At 39.3% G+C, this 23,847-nt stretch overlaps 1 protein-coding gene across 1 annotated transcript; it reads left to right on the plus strand.

The window, feature by feature from the left end:
- Window positions 1–797: 797 nt before the first annotated feature.
- Window positions 798–23,844, plus strand: DMTF1 (cyclin D binding myb like transcription factor 1). Its single transcript, XM_027679491.1, has 16 exons — window positions 798–964; window positions 1,495–1,614; window positions 2,579–2,673; window positions 3,411–3,525; window positions 6,094–6,170; window positions 7,579–7,736; window positions 8,544–8,576; window positions 9,698–9,807; window positions 10,428–10,656; window positions 12,251–12,402; window positions 13,849–14,064; window positions 16,404–16,489; window positions 17,131–17,289; window positions 17,979–18,365; window positions 21,491–21,638; window positions 22,502–23,844. Exons 1-16 carry the CDS (start codon window positions 856–858, stop codon window positions 22,609–22,611), a joined length of 2,304 nt encoding a protein of 767 aa, XP_027535292.1. The 5' UTR covers window positions 798–855; the 3' UTR covers window positions 22,612–23,844.
- Window positions 23,845–23,847: the final 3 nt, after the last annotated feature.

Here is a 23,847-nt window from a genome sequence, read left to right on the forward strand (position 1 = left end):
ATGTAAGTAAAATTGCTGATAACAATATTTTGGCTTGAAAATAAAAGTTACAAGTACTTTTTGCCTATGTCTAAAGACATAAAAAGGGCTGAACACTTAAAGGAGAAATAATATTTTCTTTTTGCAACTCTGCAAAGTCACCAAACCCAGGTGCTTTAAATGGATTAAATCATTGCAAAGCTGCTGGATATTTTAGATGTGATTTCATTTAGCTTCTGCAGCAGAAAATTAGTTACATTTCTTTGTATTTGGGGAGTTAGAACTTTTGTTGTGGTGTTTTGCTCCATTTTATTTCAAAATTAGTCATGGTGATAATTTACATAGAATTTCTTACAAACTTTGGGTTTCTTTGTTGTACTTTTATAGTGGAAATGAGATTATCAGAAGCACTTTGTATTGCCCTGATTATACTGGAGAAATATTTGTCAGTCCTGACTAGTTTTGGGTTATATATTAGTAGAATTATGAAATGAACAGTGAAACAAATATTAGACAAAAAGCATCAGATCTGAAGAATTTAGAAATACTGAAAAAGTAATAGCTTAGTTTTGTGTTTAAAAAAAAAAACAACCCCCCAAATTATTAGTAAATTGCAAATGCTTCTGAATGGGGAGTTTAGGTGCTATTTTTAACTGGAAAAGTAACTTTAAAGCTGTCTGATGTTACCCTGTGCAATATATAAGTATGCAGGAAAGTAAAGGTAGGTGAATGTCTTCCATTGTGGATTTCTCATACAAAGAAGCAGACTCTGTGGAAGTTTATGCTGTTTTTTGGGGATATGGGAAGCAGAGTTATGGTCCAAGCAGAGTCCAACTGCAGAAAAGTAATCTGTGTGTTGCTCTTTCAGGTTTGAGTATGAGCACAGTTGAAGAAGAGTCTGACACAGTGACAGTAGAAACCGTGAACTCTGTGACTTTGACTCAGGACACTGAAGGGAACCTTATACTTCATTGCCCTCAAAATGGTATAGAATTGTATTGCATAGTATTTTTTAATTCTTTTTTTGATTGATCTGACCATCATACTTCCCTGCCCCCAGATTCTGCCAGCTACTGGGGTTACTATGCTACAAGTGAGGCTTATGATGCTGCAGTTTCTTCTGTTTCAGTTAAAAGAAGAATAAAGTGTGGAATTAGGTCTAAATCCCAAAATTGTCTATAGGTGCCCAACAGGGATACTGCTGCTCTGATTTATTTCAGTGGAAACACATCCTTAGAACCAAGCATGTACCCAAATTTGTGTAGTAAGGGACTGATTTTAGTGTCACAGACTGTGGATAGAATTTACAAAGAAAATCTCACAGAAAATGTGTGTTGAGGAAAGCATGTGAACTGTTGTTGCCCATAACTTAGACCAAGTTCCTGGGTAGCAATAAAGCTCTGAACCACCCTGTCACATTTGTTTCTACTTTTTGTTTTGGCCCACTTTGTTAGAACTCTGTCCAGAGCTCCGCTTAGTTAACAGGAAGTAACCTGCATATGTTTTTGTTGTTAGAAGCTGATGAAGTAGACTCTGAAGACAGCACTGAACCTCCACACAAGAGGCTTTGCTTATCAGAGGATGATCAAAGCCTTGATGATTCCACTCCGTGCATTTCTGTTGTTGCAGTTCCAAGTAAGTTCTTTTGTGTACTCTTGTAGCAAAGATATCTGTTGGTAAAGGTTAAAAGTGGACTCTTTGAATCACATTAGAATATTTTGCATGGTTTTTTTCTTTTCAAATTTTATTAATACACTTGGGTATATCTTTATCTCTTATACCCTTGGATGGTTTTGCAGTGTTTGATATCTGTACAGTACTGGCAAAATTAGATTTGCCTTACAGACAGAGACCTGCAGGCACAGGTGCGTTGAATAAATTGAAGGATAAGTGAATGAACAGCAAATTAGATGCTCTCCTTCTGCAAAGAGAGATTAACTTTTTTTAATGATCAAACAGTGTTGTTAGCATTTCAGTGTTATGTAATGTTGAGGTGTATGGTCCTTTTAAGGTAGAGACTGGTGTAAAAAAGGTAGGGTGAATACTGAATTAATCTTAAGGAAGTTGATTGAATATTAGATAGGTGAATTTATCTCCCAAAGGGAGGCAAAACCAGATCTAGTTAAAATACCAATTTGCAATACTTTGAGTGGCTGTTTATTTGGTGGAACTTAATAGAAATTCCTTAGAAGTAAAGACATTATCATGTTGAAGTTGAAGGAGAACTGGGAAAAAAGCGTGCAGGCAAAAGGTTTGAATTTTATCCTTTAGTAATTGGAAAATACCAGAGGTAGGGCTGGAAAGGAAGTATTAATAGAGTTCCAAATGTTTGCATCATATCAGACACCTTTTGTTTATATGTTTCACGTTAGGTCTTAGTTTTAGTCAAACGTAAAACTGAAGGTTTCAAAACCCATATTTAAATTTTATGAAGAGGAGCAGTTGATAATAATTTAATGACTTTACTGTGTCAACAGATAAATACCGAATAAGATTTTTTCAAAATTTTCAGTTCAAAGGTAGCAATTCATAAAAATGGTAGCATGCATAAAAAAATGTTTCCAGAGTAAAGTGTGCAACTAACATACTCATTCTGAAGTTTCAGAAAATGATCAGAGCTTTGAGGTGACCATGACTGCTACCACTGAGGTAGCTGAAGATGAGATTAATGAAGGAACTGTTACTCAGATTCAGGTACAGTAAAACTTTGAAATTTTACCTCTTTGATACACATTTTTATTTAAATCGAAATTAAAAGATAAACAAATGCCAGAAAGACTTATTAAATTAACAAGAGTATTATGAAATTAGTGTATTTAAGCATGAATCTTGTTTATAAAATGGTGTTCTATAAAAGTGTAATTGAATCATTTTGTGTATGAGAGAGGTTTTTTGTAGTCTAAGTTACTGCCCAAAGAGCAATACAGCAAACAGTGATAGAGGTAATCTTCCACTGGTAATCACTTGCTCTGTAATGATCTCCATAGAAGACAAGTTTATCTGTTATTTCTGTCATTTGTTGATTAGAAGTTAAGCTTTATAACAGGCCTAAATAGGCTTTGTGTAACAATTACATGCAGTTCCCATTGTGGGTGTACCGTGTTTCAGAGTTCTAGATTGGAGGTGCTGGACGTAGTCCTTTCTCCACCAAAGCCAGTGAGACTCATTTACTGGACATAAAACAGGAAGAAGAATGTTACTTAATTAATTCTCAGAACATCTGTATGTTAAGGTGCTGAATCTTACTCAGGTGTTCCAAGAAAGGTGAATGTACTTTCAATGCCATATTTAAAAAGGGACACTTTTGAACAGTCAGCAAGGTGACTTGGTGTGCTGATTCCATTTTCCTTCAAGTTATGCCTCCATGTTAATTGCAAGGTGATAAAAAATTGAAGATCTTTACTGGGTAATTTCATATTGGTCTTTTTAAGATTCTTCAGAATGAACAGCTGGATGAAATCTCCCCAATGGGCAATGAAGAAGTGTCAGCTGTTAGTCAAGCCTGGTTCACAACCAAAGAGGATAAGGATTCTCTAACCAATAAAGGTAGGAGATATCAAATGCTCTCCCGTACTGTGAAAAGCTAAACTGTTCCAAATGTCTCAGAACATTTTGCACGTTGCATAAAGTAATCTCCAGTCTGGCTTTTTGGAAATGGACTGTGCCTGCAGTGGTGACAGTGACTGCAGTGCTATGGTAGAGAAGGGCTGTAGGTACTGTGTGTTGGCCCAGATGGGGCAGACAGTTGTGTTTGCCTGGTCAGGGGATGGGAAGCTGCAGCAGAGAGGAGTACACCAGGAAAAAACACAATCTGTCCTCAGGTTGGTGCATCTTCCTCCAGGCAGGGCTTCTTAATCTGGCTGCCATGATTCATATTAAACAGTTTCTGGAGTGGAGGTGCTTCAGAAGGAGACAGCTCATGCAGACCAGGATCTACTGAAGTAATCGCTGCTACTCCTAAAACTTCCACCCCATTGGCATTCCTCCCTTTCAGAAGCTGTGCAATCATGTAGTAGTTGCTGAACTTGAGAGCTTGTATTTTTTCTTTCTCCCCCAGGGTAAGTGCCTTTCTGAACCTGGAGAAACAACTTAGAGTCCCATGAAGATGTGTTGTCTCTCTAGTTTCCTTAGTCTCTCTACTATTTTTCTAGCTCTGACTTTTCCCATTTCTAGAGGAAAAATAGGTTTTTTTCAGTCAGTTCAAAGCAATTTCCTTTTTTGTTAGAAACCTTTAGGAAAAAATGTGATGCTTTTGTCTCACAGGAGCAAATGATCTCTTACCCAGTGAGTTTTAGTCCAGTGAGCTGAGTGTACTGCTGAGTCAGTGAAAATATGACCTGAGTGTTGGATATGAAAAATTCAGAGAAAGGGAGCTGAGCAGCTCTGTCAGTGACCACTTGCTGATCCCATGTGTGCACCAACAGTTGCTTCTAACAGACAACAAGTAATTTCTTCCCATTTTTTCTGTCCTTCTAATTCATTAGATTTAAAGGGCTTCAAAGCTATTCAGTGTATTCAGAAACCTACTGCATTTGTAGCTGTCTCCCAGACATGTCAGCTGACTATGTATCATAGTGTTAACAAGGGGCATTTACAGTTGCAAATGAATGAGGGCACTGAGATTCCAATGAAGAGATTAATAATTTGAGGAAGACATTTCCAGTAAAATATACCAGGAAAAATATTTGAGATTCAGTACTACTTGAACCTTTCTTGTAACCTTTATGATCACAGAGATCAGCAGTGGAGGAATGCCAGTATGTGCCTTCTTTTACAGTAGCTCTGAATTTGGCTTGTGTTGCCCGAGCTCATAATTTTATAGCAGTCTCCACCTGATAATGCTTTATTTCTAGACCTGTGGGCAGGTTATGATAATCCTGACACTGAATATGCAAACAAGTGAAGTGCAAAATATACATCCTTTCCTAAAGTAGTTGGGTATTAGAGGTTATTCCGTATAAAGAGTAGCCGTGTCCCATTAAATCAGGTCATAGGCTTGGGTAGAGGTATGAACCACAGCGACAGTAATAGATTATTGTCCTGTCTCTGTAGTTTTGGAAGAAGAGGTTGAAGCCACCGGGCACACAGAAAGAGTTCTCTCTCACCAGTTCCAATGGAATTGGTAATAATGCCTGTACTTTTCATTATAATTGGATTTGAGTAAACACTCTCGTTGGTGTGTTCTGCCTCCCAGCTCTGGTAATTAGCAGGCTGAGAAGGAAGTACCCTGATTTTTCTGAGCAGAGGTGGGCAGGTAGCCAGCACACACCAGTATGTAAACTGGGTCACACCAGCATAATCTGAGTTATTTTCCCATAAGGGGAAAAAAGGATAATTATGTATTTTGGAGTAGGAATGTTTTATTGATAGACTTAAGGTTTGAAATTTTTTCTCTGAATAAAGTTGGTTGGATTTGCCTTTAAAGCTCAGCTGACATTGTAGTTACTAAGGGCTTAGACAGACAGGAACATTATGTTTGTTTCTATTTGTTTGCCACTTTTATTCAGGGAAATAAAACTCTCACCATGAGTTTTTATCATGACTGTGTCCCCTGAGCATTATTCTCAGTGCAAAAAAAAGGAGAGAAATGGGGACCAGCCTGTCAAAATAGACTAAGCAGAGCATTCTATTCTATGATTTACCTCTATGAAAAGCATTCACAGTAGGTGGCACTACTCACATGTTGGGGAGTGTTAAGGCATATAAGAGAAGCAAATTCCTCAAGTAATATTATGAGTCACATTTTAAGTTCTAGCTTCTGGAATCATTTTGAGAGCATGGAAACTTTGGCTGTCAGTTTAAAGACAAATTTTCTAGTTGCGGCTGAAGAGAAACTCTGAAAATGTGACTTGACAGCACATAGAGGAATTTATGTTCTGTTTTTAAAATATGGATGTTTTTGAAGAGGGGTCTGACTCACAGTATTTAAACATTAGTTGATGGTTGCTGTCAGTTATGAAATAACATCTGTTTAAAATTCTGGTTAGCTTTTTAGTAGCTAAAATTAATCTTTTCTTTTTTAATTGCAGTGTGAGGGTCGTGTGTCAGATACTTCTGTTCTTGCTGTTTTCCTGGCTTTCACTTCAGTAATTACTTTGCCATTTCTATTTTCAGGCCATAAGTGGAAGCAAGGCATGTGGTCAAAGGAAGAAATTGACATTTTGATGAGTAACATTGAGCGTTATTTAAAGGTATGTTTAGAGTATGTTACCTGCTCCTTAGTGTGGTGATGCAGTTCTGCTAGAAGCCAGCTTTCTTTAGTACTTCCCAGAATATGCATAAGTGATTCTGACTGATTCATTGTAGAAATGGTCATTACCCGTTTGAAATACATAAGAAAATTATATCCATACACAGGATTTAAGTCTGCTTTTAATTTTTGTACTAAATATTGCCCATTTTGAGCATCCTGACGTGACATTTTACATGCCTAAATGTCTCTAAATATACATTGGTTATTCATGAAACCTTTGGTGAAGATGGAGGAAAAAAAATTGCACTAGCAGTAGAGATAATTTTCCTTACAGAGCATGGAATACAACTTTCAGACTTCCTTGATGCCATATCCCTGTTTGTTTACTACACTAACAGGATGGCTGTGTCTGCTTTCTTCCCCTTAATGTGTTGGTGTCAGAGTTCAGTGTAGATTGCCTTGCAGTTAACACACTGATGGTGATAATTGCCCATAAGTAATATTTGTGGTAGGCTTGCAGCCGAGGATATTTGAGCTGAGCCCTTACAACTGAGAATACATAGCCTGGATATTACAGTTTCACCATCCTTCACTTGTGGTTTCAAAAAAAAGCTCTGAATTTAGTGTTCATCCCACAGCATTTGTTGTAGAAAGTGTGTCTGCCCACACGTGTATTAGAATTTCTGCCACAAAATCATTCATAGGTAATACTGTCTTTTAAACCTAGTGAAGCTTTTTGAAGCTAGCTAAATATCTGAGTTACTGATAAATCATAATTCAGTCTTTTCCCACTTACCTGCTTTCTTGTACTACTTTGAATAGTTTAAATATAGTGATTCTTAGTTTAAGCTGAAGTTAAACTAAGAAGTTTTAGTTAAACTAAAGCTTTCCTTTCATACTTCATTCCAGTGTTTTGTTTCCATCAAAACCAGAAGAGTAGTTTAATTGAAAGAAATTGCTTTCAGATGAATAATATCTAAAATTATGTAATAAATTGATATAACACTGTTTGACAACCTTCTCTTGTATGACCCCAGGCTAATTCCACCACAGTATGTTTTCCATGATGTTCTATTTGATGGTTCAGTTTTTGATCTTAAAATATGCATTAGACAGATTTTTTTCTTAAATGTGGATGGAAGTTAGAGTTTCTGTGTCTACCTGGACTCCAGTATAAAAAACCCCAAAACAACAAACCCTAGTGATCAAGGTTTTGTATTTGAGGGAGCTAATCCATAAATACTCAGTTTTACTTTTGGACTGTGGTATTTGTAATACACAGAAAGTTTTGTAATGGCTTCAGTTCTTAAGTGTTCTGCTTCTTGATTTCCAGGAGACTTTTATCTAAGGTGTTTTGTTTGTGGTTTGTTTTTGTTTTTTTGTTTTTTTTAAATGCTTCGTTCTAGGCCCGTGGAATAAAAGATGCCACTGAAATTATATTTGAAATGTCAAAAGATGAAAGAAAAGATTTCTACAGGACAATAGCTTGGGGTCTGAATCGGCCTCTCTTTGCTGTCTATAGAAGAGTTCTTCGCATGTATGATGACAGAAACCATGTTGGAAAGTATGAAAACCTCTAATGCTGCATGGTTTTATTGGTATGAGTAGGGTCATGTATTTATGTTTGACATGTTCTGTGTGAGACAGAAGTTGTAGCCAAACAGATCTTCCTAATCATGTCACCTCTGCTGAATTCCAGTAAAACAACCTTGACAACAGTTGTGTTAAATTGATGCTATTCACAACTTTAAAAAAACAGAGGAACAAAAAAACCACCCAAAACGAAGGTTCATAGCAGATTCTGATATGATTAGAAGACTTGGACACAAGTATGGGTCTGCTGAGATGTAACTTTTTCTTAGAGCTTTGACCTAGAGGTAATTGATCTCCACGCTGTGCCCTTCTCTAAAACAGTGGTCTGGTGCCATCCAGAAAGGATGTTGGATTTTAGTTTTTGAAGGTAGTTGAAAATTAAAAATACCTTCTCTGTGCTGATTTAATTTTTTTTTTTTTTGATGCAAAGTCAGCTTTATGGTGATTGTGAATTTGGGACAGGAAGGAAGAAATAGTTGTTTATTTGAGAGACTAATATGCAAAATTTTAATTCTGTTCTTAGTAAGATGACCAAGAACAAGGAATTTTCCTAACAAATGAGAGGAGTGTTAGACCAGATAACGTTAGAAATGTGCTGATGTGGAAAATGGCACTTGTTCCTCACGTTCTTTCAAAGCATTCAGAGAGATTGCTTCTTACAGCTGAAATTCCTTAATCTCTTGTAACTGAATGTGTACTGTGTGGTTAGTAAAATAAAAATATTTATGCTGTATGCTTTCTATTTAAAATAATGTATTTTTATTTACCTGTTGCCTAGGTATACTCCTGAGGAAATTGAAAAGCTTAAAGAGTAAGTCTTATGAACAAGGTCACTCTTCCGTGTTTATATTTAGTAGCTTGAGCAGTTTTTACAGGTTTCCTTATATGAAATCACTGAAAAGTTACAAGTAAATTTGACTGCTCCAACACTATCCAAAAATAGTGGTCATTATCTGAAGAGAAATGAAACTATATTTGGATTTGTTTAAAAATTTTTTCTAATATGTATTCAGGACAACAGTATGCAACAAAGTATAAAGCTTCTGTTGCAACTAGGAATGTTTCAGATTTTTACAAAACAGTCAATATTTGTGGTTATGTTTGTGAGAAACAGAAATTCCATTTCTTTAGGAAATCTGACCGAAGGTTATTTCTGAAGAAAGTGGCAGGTCAAGAATAGGACCTCCCCTATGAAGTATTACAAACATACATAAATTATCAGTACAACTCAAAGAGTCTTATTTTGAACATAACCCTGATAGATTAAGGAGATGGGGCTGCAGACTTTGTCCCCTCCTGCAGATTTCCAGAGTTGAGCGTTTTGAAGGAACTGTTGGACTGAAGGAGGGGAGTTCATTTCATTGCACTGATGAATGTGTTGGGATCGATTTAGCTGGTTTGTGTTGTTCATAAGGTGCCTGTGGTTCCAGATGTGTCAGAACTAGTCAGGGCTCAACATTTTAAGCAACCTGCTGTCATGTGAGGGAGGAAAATAATTGTTAAAATTATGAACATGATTATGCAGTGTTGTGCTTCATTGAAATTGTAGGATGCCCGGGTTTTCATCAGGCATTATTTAGATTTCTCAAGTACTCTCTATACCACCTGAAAGTCTTTGAGGAGCTTGTATAGAATGGAAGTTGGCTGTTTATCTAAACCTTCATATTGTGTTTAACAGTCATTAAGCCTCACAATGTTCCTGCTAGACAGTTAGACGTTTTAAGCATTTAATAAAGGAGTATCCTGTGGTTTAGATGGCCCAAAAGGCTTCTAGAAACACAGAAAAAATAGCAGTGATGATAGAAAATAGTGAAGTATCAAAGTGTTTTTAAGTCTGTGAACTGCACATTCACCTTGTTTTTGTTAGAGAGGATTTGATATTTTGATAATCTTCTAACTGGATATAGTGCTAATGAGCGTGTTTCTCTTTAGGCTGAGAGTAAAGCACGGTAATGATTGGGCCACAATAGGAGCTGCCCTGGGGAGAAGTGCTTCCTCTGTGAAAGATCGTTGCAGATTGATGAAAGATACCTGCAACACAGGTGAGGTAAATGCTGGTGTCAGAAATGGATGTTCTGGTTAAAATTCTGTCACCTTTGTCATCACTGTTTTCAGAGGGGTGTAACTCTGAACTGAGGAACTCGCTGTGTGAAATCTGGGGTCAAATTAGAATGTATTTGGTTTAAGTTTCTCCAGTTTCACTTCTTAAGAATCAGAATACTCAGTTTACTTTTGCAATCCATTATCCATTTTATGTTTATTCCACTGGAGCATATTTTATTGAGGTGGATTAAAAAACCTCCCCTTGTGTTTAATGTTTTTAAACATACACTGTGTCAGTTAAGAGACAGGTGCACTTCAGAAGTAAAGTATTGTTTATTTTGTAATGTATATATTCGAATGGCAGGAAAACTTATTTATCAGGAAGAGGAAGAGAAAAGAAAGAAATTTGGCAGCAGAACAATGAAATTGTGCGTTTGTTAATCAAGAATGGAAACAATATAAATTGTTAGTAATTAAGAACAGTTAGATTTTCTTCACAAGTCAATAGTTGCATCTGGAATAAGGTGTTAGGCACAGAAGATAAATGTCTGTTGGTGTGTTGCAGATCAGAACAGAATATCTGCTGTTAGTTAAGTTGGAGGGCTTTTCTCTCTTTCAGGAAAATGGACAGAGAAAGAAGAAAAAAGGCTGGCAGAAGTAGTGCATGAGCTGACGAGCACAGAGCCAGGTGACATTGTCACACAAGGTGTATCCTGGGCTGCTGTGGCAGAGCGGGTCGGGACGCGCTCCGAGAAGCAATGCCGCTCTAAATGGCTCAACTATCTCAACTGGAAACAAAGTGGGGGCACTGAGTGGACCAAGGAAGATGAAATAAATCTGATTATGAGGTTTGTTATTTTGGTTACTTTTAAAGGCTTGTAATACATGTTGCTGGCAGGATTCCATTGGGGTCCATTTTGCTGGTTTCTTAGACACTGAAAACTCTAGAACCCTCCAAAAATCACTGCTGTGTTTACAGTTCCTAGAGATTTATTATTGAACATACTTTTTGTTTTTTGTTTTTTTAGTGAATGTTAGTGTTCGTGAAAGGTGTCAGATTGAAAACCCTGGAGACTGAAGTCTTCTTTATTCCACAGAAAAGGTACAGCACAGGCAGCAACCATGCAAGCTTCCCACACGTGGCCCCACCGATGCGCTTTAACCCTTAACTGGAGGGTAGCTCAGTCTCCCTGCCCGTTCAGTCCTTGGCCTCTCTGCTGAGATGACCAACAAGGGTCAAGTGTGGTGGTGGTTTCTGTGATGTGGACGTCTTGTCTACAAAGAGCTAAACTGAGACTGCAAATTAATTTCATGTAGGCCACCAAACACTGATTGGATGTCAGCATCTCTGACTACATTTGAACTGGCAACTTGGTAGTGACTTTGGAAGTCTTTCGCTCTCTCCAGTCCTCCTCCCATTTTGAATGCCTTTAACTCAGGCTTTTTAGCCAGTGGATATTTATGGTTGGGTGGGAATAAAAAGCCAAGACATGCAGGGAATCTAAGGATTACTTACAAAGCAATATTTACTAATTTACTGAAGCTGTTTGACATGAACTCAAAATGAGGACTCTGATTCCACATTTCAGAATATGCTAGTTATAAATCTTAATATTTCTGTTTTGGTCTGTCCAGATATCCTTAACTCATCCTGCAGGGTTGATTCTGGTAGTTTTTCCATTTTTTTTTTCTTTAGCTAGCCGAGAGTGTTCAGTGCTATTGCTTCATTTGTGAAGAGAACTTTTCTTAACTTCCACAAAAATATTTCCCCCTCTCACTGTTCACCTCTTTCATATGCTCCATGTACAGATGAGCTGGAGGCAATTCAGAAATATTTCTTGTATTCAAACAGATTCTGGTAGAGAAGACTGTCCCTTACCTGGAGAGCCTGATGGGATTGATTTTTGAGGAACTGTTTAATGCTGTAGTTAACTTCATCTACTTTGGCTAAGAAGCATCTGAGAGAAGGCAAAAATCTATGTTAAGGATGGATGGTTGTTATTTAGGAGAAAACAGAAGTAAATAACATGAAATTAATTAAGTGAAAGTTCAGAGTGAATCTCAGGAAGTATTTCCTGCCTTGTTGATGTGTTTGGGGAATGTTTTTTTCAAAAAGAAAAGATGCAAGTACCACCACTTGGAATGCTTCACGATAATCTGATCTAAGTCCTAATGTATAAGCAAATAAGGAGAATAATCCTGCATGGCAAGGAGATGGACTGGATCATCTAACAGGTCTAGTCCATCTTCTGTGGTTTATGATTCTGCTTGACCTCTGGCAGCGTGGAGCCTTGGAAGCCTGTGTCAATTCATGAGCTCTGGTGGGCTGATCACTAGCATGTCATTCTGCGCTGTTACGTGTGACACGGCCGGAGATGTGCAACACCCCTGCCGGTCTGGAGGGCAGTTTCTAACAGATAAATGTTTTCTGTATCCTGCCAGGATAGCGGAACTTGAAGTTTCTGATGAAAATGACATCAATTGGGATTTACTCGCTGAAGGATGGAGTAGTGTCCGCTCACCACAGTGGCTTCGGAGTAAATGGTGGACCATTAAAAGACAGATTGCAAACCACAAAGACGTTTCATTCCCTGGTAATGTACTACTTGCACGCTTCTCCTCTGAGAGCTCCTTTCACAAATGTCAAAGGAATAAGGCTGCATTTTGTTGTCTGCTTACAGCATTGCTGGCCAAAGAGTACATTGCTCCTTTGCTGGAAGTTACTGACCCCCTTGGATCTGCTGGCTGAATTGCTCCTACAAGCAATCCTTAAATGTTTCAGTCGAAACAAGCTGAGCTGATGTGTACAACTAAACAGATTTTACCATCTCCCCTCGCTTTGGCTAAAGTGAGAGCATGTGTATAAGCAGCTCAGCTGGCAGATCTCAGATGATGATGATCTTTGGTATGGAGGGCAGTGACCTCTTCAGGTGGAAGAGGATATGTATCTGCAGCCTAACTATGGCCTCAGGTTAGATGTGTTACCATTACCATGTTAAAATGTAATCTGTGTCCGATGCTGAGCCTTAGCTGTAGACTGAAGGTAGATCTACTGTCTGCAATGCGGAGGAGGGGAGAAATCAGGAGTATAAAGCTCCCCAAATACATCTCATAGCATTTTTTCATTCTTGGTTAGAGAAACAAGTGTCTCAGCCAAAGGATATTTCAATCTCTGTGACCTTCAGTCCTTCTTTTCTCTGACTTGGGGAGAGGGAAAAAAAAAATCAGAGAGATTAGTCATAGCCTAATTAGTGAAAGGTGTAATTTAATGGACACTTCTGTGGTTGTCAGTGTGGTTCTATATTAGTCATGCCTGGAGGCTGCAGTTGGGAGGGGAGCACTGTTCTGCTTACCACACATTAATAGGCAGTTGTTGCATCAATTAATTCATAATGTAAGTGCATCACTGAATCAACAGGCTCCTCTCTTTCCCCTGATTAAATGGCTTGATACCAAAAGTGGGAGATGTTTAAGCAGTTTGCTGTAGAGTGCTAGAAAAGTTGAGGCCTCAGGTTTTGTAACCTGCTTTTATGTCAGCTGCTCCCTCCCTGGAGCAGTGGACCTCTTCATGCACAGGTGAAGAATTGTAATATAGTCACTGTGAGATTAATTCCCTCTTGCTCCCTATTTTCAGTGACACTTCTGTCAAGCTGTTGAACAAATCCCCTTTTGTGTTTTGTAAGATTGGAGCGTTTATTTCTGGAAGCAACATTACACAACTAGTGATACTGACACTTGATTGTAGTTTGCACTTGTACATGTTTTTAGAGAGTTGCAAAATTTTATAAGCTTTGCTTCCCCCCCACCAAGCATTCTAAAATGCCTAGGTTCTATGACAAAATCAAGGTCACTGCAGTAGTTGACTATACATGTAGTTTATGTGTGTGCTGAATTTCTAGTTTTTGTATGTCTACAAATTGTTTAAGTTCCCAATTCAGAAGGATTTTGTTTTTTCTTTTTTTCATCTTGGGTAAATCTCACATGCAGCGTTTCAAATGTGCTTCTTCAAAGTGCTTTAGCATGAGTATTTTTTCTTTCAGTGCTGATAAAGGGTCTTAAACAACTCCACGAGAACCAAAAAAACAATCCAGGGCACCAGCTCTCAGAGAACAAATCTGGAAGTGGATTACCAAACACTAACTCTGGCTCGGGGGTTCAGCACGTGCAGATTCGCGTGGCTCGCTTGGAGGAGAACACGGGCAGTGCCCCAAGCCCCATGGCAGCTTTGCAGATTCCAGTCCAGATTACCCATGTCTGTAAGTACCTGGAATGAACAACCTGCTGTCCTCTAACGAAACCTGAAGTTTTCTTAGGTTTAAATGCTGAAGGAGGAGTGGGCATGTCTTAAAGAATCGTAGTAATTCTGCTTTGGTCTTGTCATAACTTCAGGTGAAGCATTTCTGGGTTCCATTTACCCGTTTCTAACTTTGTTAGGCAAACATAGATATTGCTGTGATAGTTATTCTAAGAAGCTACAGTTGGGGCACCTGGACATGGGTATTGTAGGTGTCTGTCTGTGTCTCTGCACACAGGAGTTTGCCACATAGCCTGTTCTTTGAAAAGCCTTCAGTACACAAGCCTCTTAATGAAGACACAGTACATATGTTTATTCCCGAAGTTTCTTTGATGGCTCTTGTGCAGAACAATGAATATCATGTACAGGGACTCCTTTTGTAAATTATATACACTGCTGTCCCTCAATTCTGATGAAGGACACTGAAGAGAAGGTGTGTAATGTTTTTTCTAGTCCTGCTCTGTATTATGCAGTTATTTCTAGCCACAAACACTCTGTAAAGTGTTAGCTGCCAAGTCACACTGACATTCAGCCAGTGTTCTGCTCTAACCACTATATTTTTTTTCTTAAGCTGGTGCTTCTCTTAAGTATGAACTTTGCTCATTATCAAACTTTTATTACCAATCTACTTTGATTATAGTTTTTATTGCTTGATTTTTTTAACTGATTTTATTAACTCCAGCCACCCCATATGCAGACTGTGGTCTCCACCATATAGTATTTTGCACCATTCATGTTTGTGAATTTTATTAGGAAAATTTAGTGCTTTGGTCTTGCTGATTACCAGATTAGTTGATCAGAGTATGACTAAGTAGGCATTTGGTAAACAATTTTCTGTTTATAATTTCATTAGGTTAGCCTATCTTTATCTACTTATTAAGTGCTTTCTTCATCCGATGTGGTTTTTTTTTTTAATTAGAATGACATGCGACACCCAGCCAAGAACTTTTTATCTGTCATAATACGTCAGTGGTCTCAGACTTTGAACAAAGCTTGGTCAAAGCTATTGGGTTTTGATGAGCAGGCAAGATGGGCTGGTATTCTGTAACCTTTAGTCCTTTTTGAATTGAATCCCAGAACAGTTATTTTGTGACTTCACTTGTCCCTGTCTGCCTAACAAGCCTTTTTCCCCATTTTAGTCTGCTTTTCTGAAGAATTTCTGGTTGTGTAATCAAAGTGAATTTTGTATTGTGTCTTTCCGTATCTCATGAGAGCTGAACCTTTTGGTCACTTTCAGCTGCATTTGATAGAAGGTTCAAGGTTTCAAAGGGGCAATTGCTGCAGGTTTTATGAACACAGCTGGCTGGGTGACTGAAGGGCCACAGCTCTGCTACTGGGTAGCAGGAAACCCGCAGCAGGAAACCTTGAACATGACACTGTAACAATAAAAGCTTCAAAACTGGAGCTTTTATCTTAAGAGATCAAAATTACTCTAATTTGCAGACAGAGAGTCTGAGATGGCAAAGTTTCCAGTGCTTGGATCACTGTTGTAATCTTGTAGGTCTTTTCCCCTTTTGATATTTAGGAAATTACTGGATAATCCCAGGCAAAGTATTAATTTGCCTTCAGCTTCCTGGAACTTGCGATTTTTTTAAGACTAAGTAGAAATCGTAATTATGGTTATAAACTTTTGGGTACAAGTTGTTTGGACCTGGTGATCTTGAAATACCTCATGCATCAACTGTTTTCAATGTTTCTCTTCATTACTTTTAGAATTAGTGGAGATAATTTCATAAATAATTACACAAAATATTTACAGCTTTTGTACACTGCCATCACAACACACAGGATAGGCAAATATCTTGGGAAGCATCTGATGTTTCATCAGTGGTGGACACACTGTGAAGGGCAGAAGAGATTAAAAATACCAAAAAAAAAAAGAGGTCTGTTGGAAACACAACAATATTAAACCGGACACCAGTTTAAAACAAGCAATACATGATCCAAAGGGTATCATTACACCAAAGAGTATCGTTACATTAGAACTTCTTACAAATCTCATTACAAAAAGTAATTAGATCACGTCAGAAACTTTATTTGTCTGCTTTTATCTCTGTGCACTAAACCCATACTTACTTTCTTTTGCTCTTTTGGATTGTAGAATGCTCTCCTTAAATAGTATTGTGTCTTGGGTACCAATTAGAGAACCTTGTCATTAGGATTGCAGCCAGTTTTCTTTCTCCTCTTAGTGGAATTAACAGTACCCTGCTATGTAGTAATTATAGTATGTTATGCTCTCTGCAGGGCTGAACATTCTGGTTTACATACTTTCTTTTTCTTTTTTTTTATTTCCTTTTGCAGCCTCAACTGATTCCCCTGCTGCTACTGTTGACTCTGAGACGATAACACTAAACAGTGGAACACTACAGACCTTTGAGATTCTTCCAGTAAGTAACAGAGAACTGGTGTTTGTTACTGTGTTTTTTTCTTTTAAGCCCAGCTACTTCTTAGACTACAGAACTGTGCGTTTCAATAACAAAAGTTTTCAAGTGGAAAGAGGAAGTTAAGAGCTCTGAAACTTTTTTTCTGAAAGTGTAATCCATTAGGGCCTTGGAGAAAACCGTGAATTACAGTTAAATGCTTTAAATCTGTCTTAATGCCTTAGTGCTATGAAGTTTCCCTTTGTGCTTGGTTTTTTTCTCATTGTTGTAGTCTGACATAAAGGACCCAGAGAAAGCTCTCAGCAAGTAAAGATTGTCTCATTTCCATTGTCCTGTAGTTTATAGCACAGTTTCTCTTTCATCTCAGTATAAAAGTAAGTTGAATTTGTTCCCTTCTTATTTGCTGTTGTATGGCATAATACAGATCTGCTGGGCTCTTGCCCTTAATACTTGTCTTGGTAGCCTAAGGCTACAGATAGAGGTTCTGCTTCTTGAGTGCAGTACAGCAGTTAGTGCAGAAGGGATTGGATTGGATTCGTGTGTTTGTTTTCCAGGGAGTTGCATTTAGGCTGGTTCATGTGAATCAACTTGCTCCCACTTTGGCCTGGGCAGCGAGTTTGGGCATTAAACTTGTGTTGTCTTTGTAGTCTTTCCATCTCCAGCCGACTGGAACACCAGGAACCTACTTACTGCAGACAAGCTCAAGCCAAGGCCTTCCTTTAACACTGACAACCAGTCCCACCATGACCCTGACGGCCGCGGCCGCTCCAGCCTCCCCGGAGCAGATCATAGTCCACGCCTTATCGGTGCGTGCTCTGAGCAGTGAACGCTGGAGTTTGGGCTCTGGGGGAGGGGAGCATTTATAATGCATGGTAAATTTGCAAAGTAGTTCTTAAGTCATAACAGTGTCACTTTGCTTAAAATCTTGAAGACTGAGAATTTGGGATTTTTGTATTGTTTTTAAATAGCAACTTGGAAGTTGCAGCTTCATTCTGCTGTGGCTGAACAGGATGTCTCCATACAGTGGCTTGATCCCCAGCAAAACCAAATCCAATGGTTTCTTGATGTTCTCATTTACTCTCACAAAGAGATATTTGTTCAAAAAAGTTGTATAGTAGTGACAAGTATTGCTTTTTCTTAGAGGGAGGGAAGGGGAAACAAACTGGAGATTAAATCACAAAAGTGATACAAAATTTGGGGGAAAAAACCTCAGCTGTCCTCACCTGAATGGTTGCCTCTTTCATATTATGTATTTGCTTTATTTGTGACTTAAAAAACAGGTGACACCAAATTCAGTCTACAAAGTCATCATATAGGACCAGGAAAGATCAACAGATGATCTGGGCTGACATGCTGTATATATAAAACTCTAAATTACACTTAGCAGTTTGAATCTTTTTGCTTGTATTTGCTGAAAGATTTGAAGATAGTTACAGGAAAGTGTCTGATGTTTTTTGGGGTTTTGTTTGTCTCTTTTTGCAAATGCTGCTCACAGCCAGAGCATTTGTTAAACACAAGTGACAACGTCACAGTGCAGTGCCACACACCAAGTGTCATAATCCGCACCGTTGCTGCCGAAGACATCCCCTCATCCGTCACCCAGACAGAACTGACTGTTGACTCAGACATTCAGTCAGCTGACCTGACTGATCCTCCCGACACCCTAGAAACAAATACTTTCCCAGACGATATCCATCAGTCCAAGCTGAGTGATGAAGAGCAGTCAGCCTACAATGAAGATGATGCTTCCAAATTCAGCAGCAGGAATAGTAGTGAACTGATGGATGGAGTTATGGTAAGAACTGAGGAGGAGATTGCAGATGCCAGCCTGAAACAGGATGAGGATTCTCACTCTGATTTACCCAGCACTTATGTTACTGAGGTAAGGGAGTGCATGATACTTGATGTTTTCCCCATTTCTGCATGGAAAATGATTTAATTACATCTTTGACCTTCATGTTAAGCTATTTGTATGAAATTATGTCATTAATTTCATGTATATTAGTACTTCAAGGGAGCCTACAAGAAAGATGGAGAGAGACTGTTTACAAGAGCATGTAGTGACAGGACAAGGGGGAGTGGCTTCAAACTGAAAAACAGTAGGTTTAGATGAGGTATTACGAGGAAGTTTTTTGCTGTGATGTGGCACTGGAACAGGTTGCCCAGAGCAGCTGTGGCTGCCCCATCCCTGGAAGTGTTCCAACACTAGGTTGGATGGGGCTCTGAGCAACCTGGTCTAGTGGAATGTGTCCCTGCCAATTGTAGGGGGTTGGAACTAGGTGGTCTTTAAAACCCCTTCCAACCCAAACCATTCTATAAATCTGTATCGCAATTCTACAAGTATTTGTTCAGATCCACTATCCTTGAGCTTCATTAATGTGTTATGGGTGTGAAAGTGTCAGCTTTTAATTCAGTACTGAGGCTTATATTTTATTTCATCTGGAGCATTGAACACCTCACTAGCTGTGGAGTTGCTTCGCTACTCAGGGTATGTTTGCATGGTGACAGTGGAAAGCTGGAATATTAGTGGCACCAAACAGTTGCCTTCATGTAATCAATGTTTGATGCTGTTGCTTTAAACTAGGCTGTTAATTATCCAACATGCCTGTGTCACAGGTAGGTGCACTGCTGAGCAAGGAAGGTGAGGTATTTAGTTTTTGCTTCATGAATCTAATAACATATTTCAAGGTGTACCGCCATTTCCATTTTTGAGGACTTCTATTAAACATGCTTCTCCAGTTAAGTATCTGTTAAATTGGAATTTGAAGCATTTAAGCTACTTCTCTCTCTGGCCTCAGATTTATTCTACTCCAACACCTGAGATGCAGAAGTGAGTTTATCCAAATGATTACAGGTATTTGGATTGTTTATACTAAATTCCTCCGTCTTTCTCTTGCTGAAACTATGAAAATGACTAAGTCACAGAAATTAGGTGCTAAAAAGAAGATAACACTCTTTAGTGGGTAGAAAATACTTCTTTCCTTACAAGCTTGATTAGGTTAGAATGTGGGAAGAGATAAGTTAGAGTGAAATACCCCATCATGTTCCCTAAACTGTGCTTTACAATAGCTGTAATTCAGCTTTCCATCATTGATATGCTTTAGCTTTGTCTTTGCCGAAGTTTATAATAGACACTGCATATCCATTGTGTTCTTAAAAAGGGGAAGATCTTTGTATGTCTCAAGTCTGCTACTACAGAAGTGTTTGAATCCTGAATACATCCAAAGCTGGGTTTATTTTCCCGTTTCTTCTTTCTTCTCATGTTTGACATAGTTCTGATAAGATTTTCAACAGTTGAGGCAGACCATCAGCTTTCTACTTTCAGTTTAAAATTTTAGCTTTTTCAGGTAGAATTAATAAATTTTTGATATAAACCTAGTTCCTAATTAAACTTTGTAGAAAATGCTTATGGCTAGCGGGATATAAAATTAAACTTTTTTTCTATAGAGAATTACAAACTGAGTTTGTAATTCTAATTTGCCTTACACTTCTAGTCAGATTCAAGTTTGATGTGTGTATTTAAATTCTAGGAAATAGTGAACTGTCTGTGAGTGATTCTGAGTGAAAAGTTACTCTAGAAAAACATGCCTAAATTTTGCTCTCTTCAAGTCAGTGTTATTTTTATGCACTTGCCAGTGTTGTATTGTCACTGTGGGTGGGTAGTGGGAAGCAGGCAGTCATGCTGCAGGGTTTTATTATTTCTGGCTGGGAAAGGTGCCCATTTGCCACAATGGCTTCTTCAGTTTTTCACGCCTCCTCTTCCCAGTTTCAAGCCTTTCAACACAGTGCTGCTTGTGTGCAGGTTGAGCTGTGCACTCTGCAGAAAGCTGCCCTTGCAGCTCAGGCACACGGTGCCTTGTGTGAATGGGTACATCTTTGGACCTGTTCCAGCTCACTGAGCTGCTGCACAGGTAGGCAGCTCCTCTTCAGCAGTACCAGGGAAGGGGTTTTCAGGCAGTTGCCTTTGCAAAAATATTGTGGAATTACATAGGGAAACAAGTTTTCCTAAAAAAACAAGGTGGAGGAACATCAGGGTTTTCTTAGACATAGAGGGCTGTAGCCTCTCCTAAACAATTCCTTCTCCCTCTGAAAACAGTGATAAATCCAGATACCTTCCATTCTGCCAGAAACATTTGCCAGCATTCCACACCAGGGATTCCTGAAGCTTGAACAAACCGTACACACGTTACACACCAAAGCTGGAATCCGAATGTCTCTGCTGATTCTGGAAGAACTGTCTGGAATGTCTTTTCACTGTGTTTGCAGAACCAGGAGTCCAGAGTGTGCTGTGACACTGAGTAAGCCAGAGCTGTCAGTGCCATTCGAGTACTGCAGGAGCCAGGGAAGAGGCAGCAGGAGCAGTTAGGATAGGACTGGAAGAGAGGGAGGATATTGGCAACTTATGCCTGGAAGGAGTCAGTGTGTTACGAATTTTTGGTATCAAAAGGTTCAGGAAAACAAGTTTGGAGCCAAGCTACAGTCAGCAAGTGACAGGGCAAGCAAGGCACAGCAAGTAGTGGGTCTTCTGAGCTCTTTTCAGTGTCAGTTAAAACTCAACAACAGAAGTTGTGAGATTAAGTATTAAGTTCAGGTGAAGCTGTTGTGTTTGTGGAGCAGGTAAGTACTGTAAAGGTAATGCTTCAGCCTCTCAGAACATCTAGGCAGCAAGTAGTGGGAAAGCTTAATTATTCCTCTTCATAGAAGAAATTTATGACTTGCAAGAGAACATTTTATCACCACCTTGCAGTCTCTCCTTCCCTTTCCCCCTGCCTTTATGTTGCTCACAGGGTAGAATTCTTCTCATCTTGTTTTTTGGGTGCCTGCACTAAGATGAAACATGCCCTGTAAATGCTGAAGTAAACTTATCTCAGATGCTGACATTTCAATTTAATGAGATAAAATTCATCCAGAATTTATTGCTTACTATAGGGTATGGCTGAGTACAGCAGGTTTTTGTTTATGGTACCAGGAGCACACTCTCATGTCCTGTTCTTCTGTGTTGTGCAGGACCTGGGTTCCCCAACAATAGAAGAACAAGTTGATCAGCCTACAATAGATGATGAGACTGTGCTGATTGTTCCTTCTTCCCATGGTTTTATCCAGACAGCGGATGATATTGATAGTGAATCAGTCTTGCCCCTGACAACTCTGACAGGTATGACAGTCCCTGTCATTAAAGCAGTATATAGCACTTCTGAGTCTCTGCAGACAACACTTGCTTTCTCTTAAATAATTTTTCATGTCATTGCTCTGAAATTTTAAGGTGAGTTGGTCCCATGTGACCTTGTGGGAAAAGCATTAAAACAGCAGGTGCTTCATTGCTTGCTGAGCTGTTCCCATCACCCTTGAGCCTTGAATTGGTACACATAGGATGTTTCTGTAGTGTGCATTTCTTCATACCTAATGCTGGAACGAAATTTGTCTGTCTTTTTTGAGAGAAGACCAGAGGCATCAGCAATGCACTTGATGCCTCTCATGGTGAGGGGCTAAGCTGTTTGTGTGTTGGCACAGCACTCACCTGGAAGGACGTGCTAGATTGTGCCACACTTCCCAATGCCAAGAGTCATCTCAGACTTGGAAGCAGCACAGATTTATTCTCACACTGCAGCATGTAACAAGTACTGCCTTCCAGAGGACAGATCTCCTTGCAGAGCCATCAGAGGGTCAGCACTAGGCCTGATAGTGCAATACCTCATGAATCCAAAAGCGAGTCATGCTGGTTGCATCCATATTAGTCATTGCTTACCTCCTCAAAACCCACCTGGATGTGATCCTGGGAAATGTGCTCCAGCTCAACCAACTTCAGCAAAGAGTTATACTAAATGATCTCCAGAGGTCCCTTCCAATCCCAATCATTCTGTGATTCTGTGAAACTAGAAATTGCAAACTGCCTAGTTTGAGCAATATCGCTGAAAATTGGTTAAAATTCCAGACTGCGTTTCCTGCCTCCTAAGTGTGTATTTTATATCTTGTTATAATGGCACAGTATTAGTTCTAATGTACTTTGTCTCTTGACAGATCCTATCCTGCAGCATCATGGAGATGGGTCACACATTATTGGCTCATCACTGGGCAGTCCTGACTCAGAAGACTCCAAGGATGTTGAGGATTTAGTGAGCTGTCACTGAGAAGCAGTAACCATGTCCATTTTCTATCGACCACGTTTGCATTGTGAAATTAGTTACAACCCTGTGCCACATCTCCAAAGAAAGCAGTCACAGTCTGTCTGTCTCTTTAAACAGAAACTTCCAGTTTGAAATGACTATGGTGCACTTTCTCTGCTCAGGCTGTTTTACCTCATCTGTGAAGGGTGACCGAGCAGCCAGCCGATGCCTGAGGTGCCACATCTCAGCCAGGGTGTTCAGTGTTCTGAGGAGCCTCTGTTGCAGTGCTCACTGCCAGGACCCATCCAGACAGTTCTGATCTGACTTGCTACTGGTGTGCTGAACTGCACATCTGGAAAACTGCACAGAAGTCAAGGATTGTGGACTGTAGCCTCTTGGTGCCACAGCAAGAATTAGTTTGCACAGGTTTCATGAAGAATGGGTGAGGATTTCTGCACTTACTGACTCTTGTAATACATGGAGTTACTGTTACACTTCAGGAAGGAATGAGTTCCATCAAAGACTTCAGGGAGCATGGGCAGCATCATGAAGAAATGGTGTGTATTCCCATCTCATCTGACTCATTAGTGTGTCTGTGGCATAGGAGGAAGACACAGAAGCTTATGGGACTTGCCTGGTCTGCTTGTTCCTGAGGAGTCTGTTGCTGGCAACGGACAGAGCTCGGAAAGATCAGTTGTGGAAAGTCTTTTTTTTTTCTTTTCTCTCATCGCTACAGCAAGCTGAATAAAAAGGGAAGGGCTATGAGAAAGGGAAGCTACTGGGACCCCCACAAGCTTGTAACTTCTTTGAGGTTGTTGTGAGTAGGTTGGAACATTCGTCTCTTGCTGTTTACCTGACACTACCAGCCACCTCTCCAGAGGTGATTTCTGCAGCAAGTTAGTAGATGGGGAGTGATGTGGAGGTGGCAGTCTTGGAGGAATAGCTTTTGTGAGAGTTTGGACGTAGGGCCCCGAGGCAAAGGAGGACAATTAATTCCTACATCCAAGGGTTTGAAACAGACACTAGGCTGAGCAGCAGCCTGTTAGCTAGAAATCAAGAGAAAAAGCTATAGAAACTAAAGACTCTTTGTATAAATTATTTTATTTATTTCTGTAATTAGCTCTTCATAATCAAGAGTTGGTCTTTTTCAGTCTGTGGTTTTGTTAATGTGAAAATAAGTTGTAGTTTTAAATGGTTGCCTAGGGAACAGAAATAATTGTATATTCAGTTTCAGCAAAATAAAGAGTATTTGTCTTACTT

Source organism: Neopelma chrysocephalum, unplaced genomic scaffold, assembly GCF_003984885.1.
Source record: "Neopelma chrysocephalum unplaced genomic scaffold, ASM398488v2 Primary Assembly neopelma1_45, whole genome shotgun sequence".
Lineage (NCBI taxonomy): Eukaryota > Metazoa > Chordata > Aves > Passeriformes > Pipridae > Neopelma > Neopelma chrysocephalum.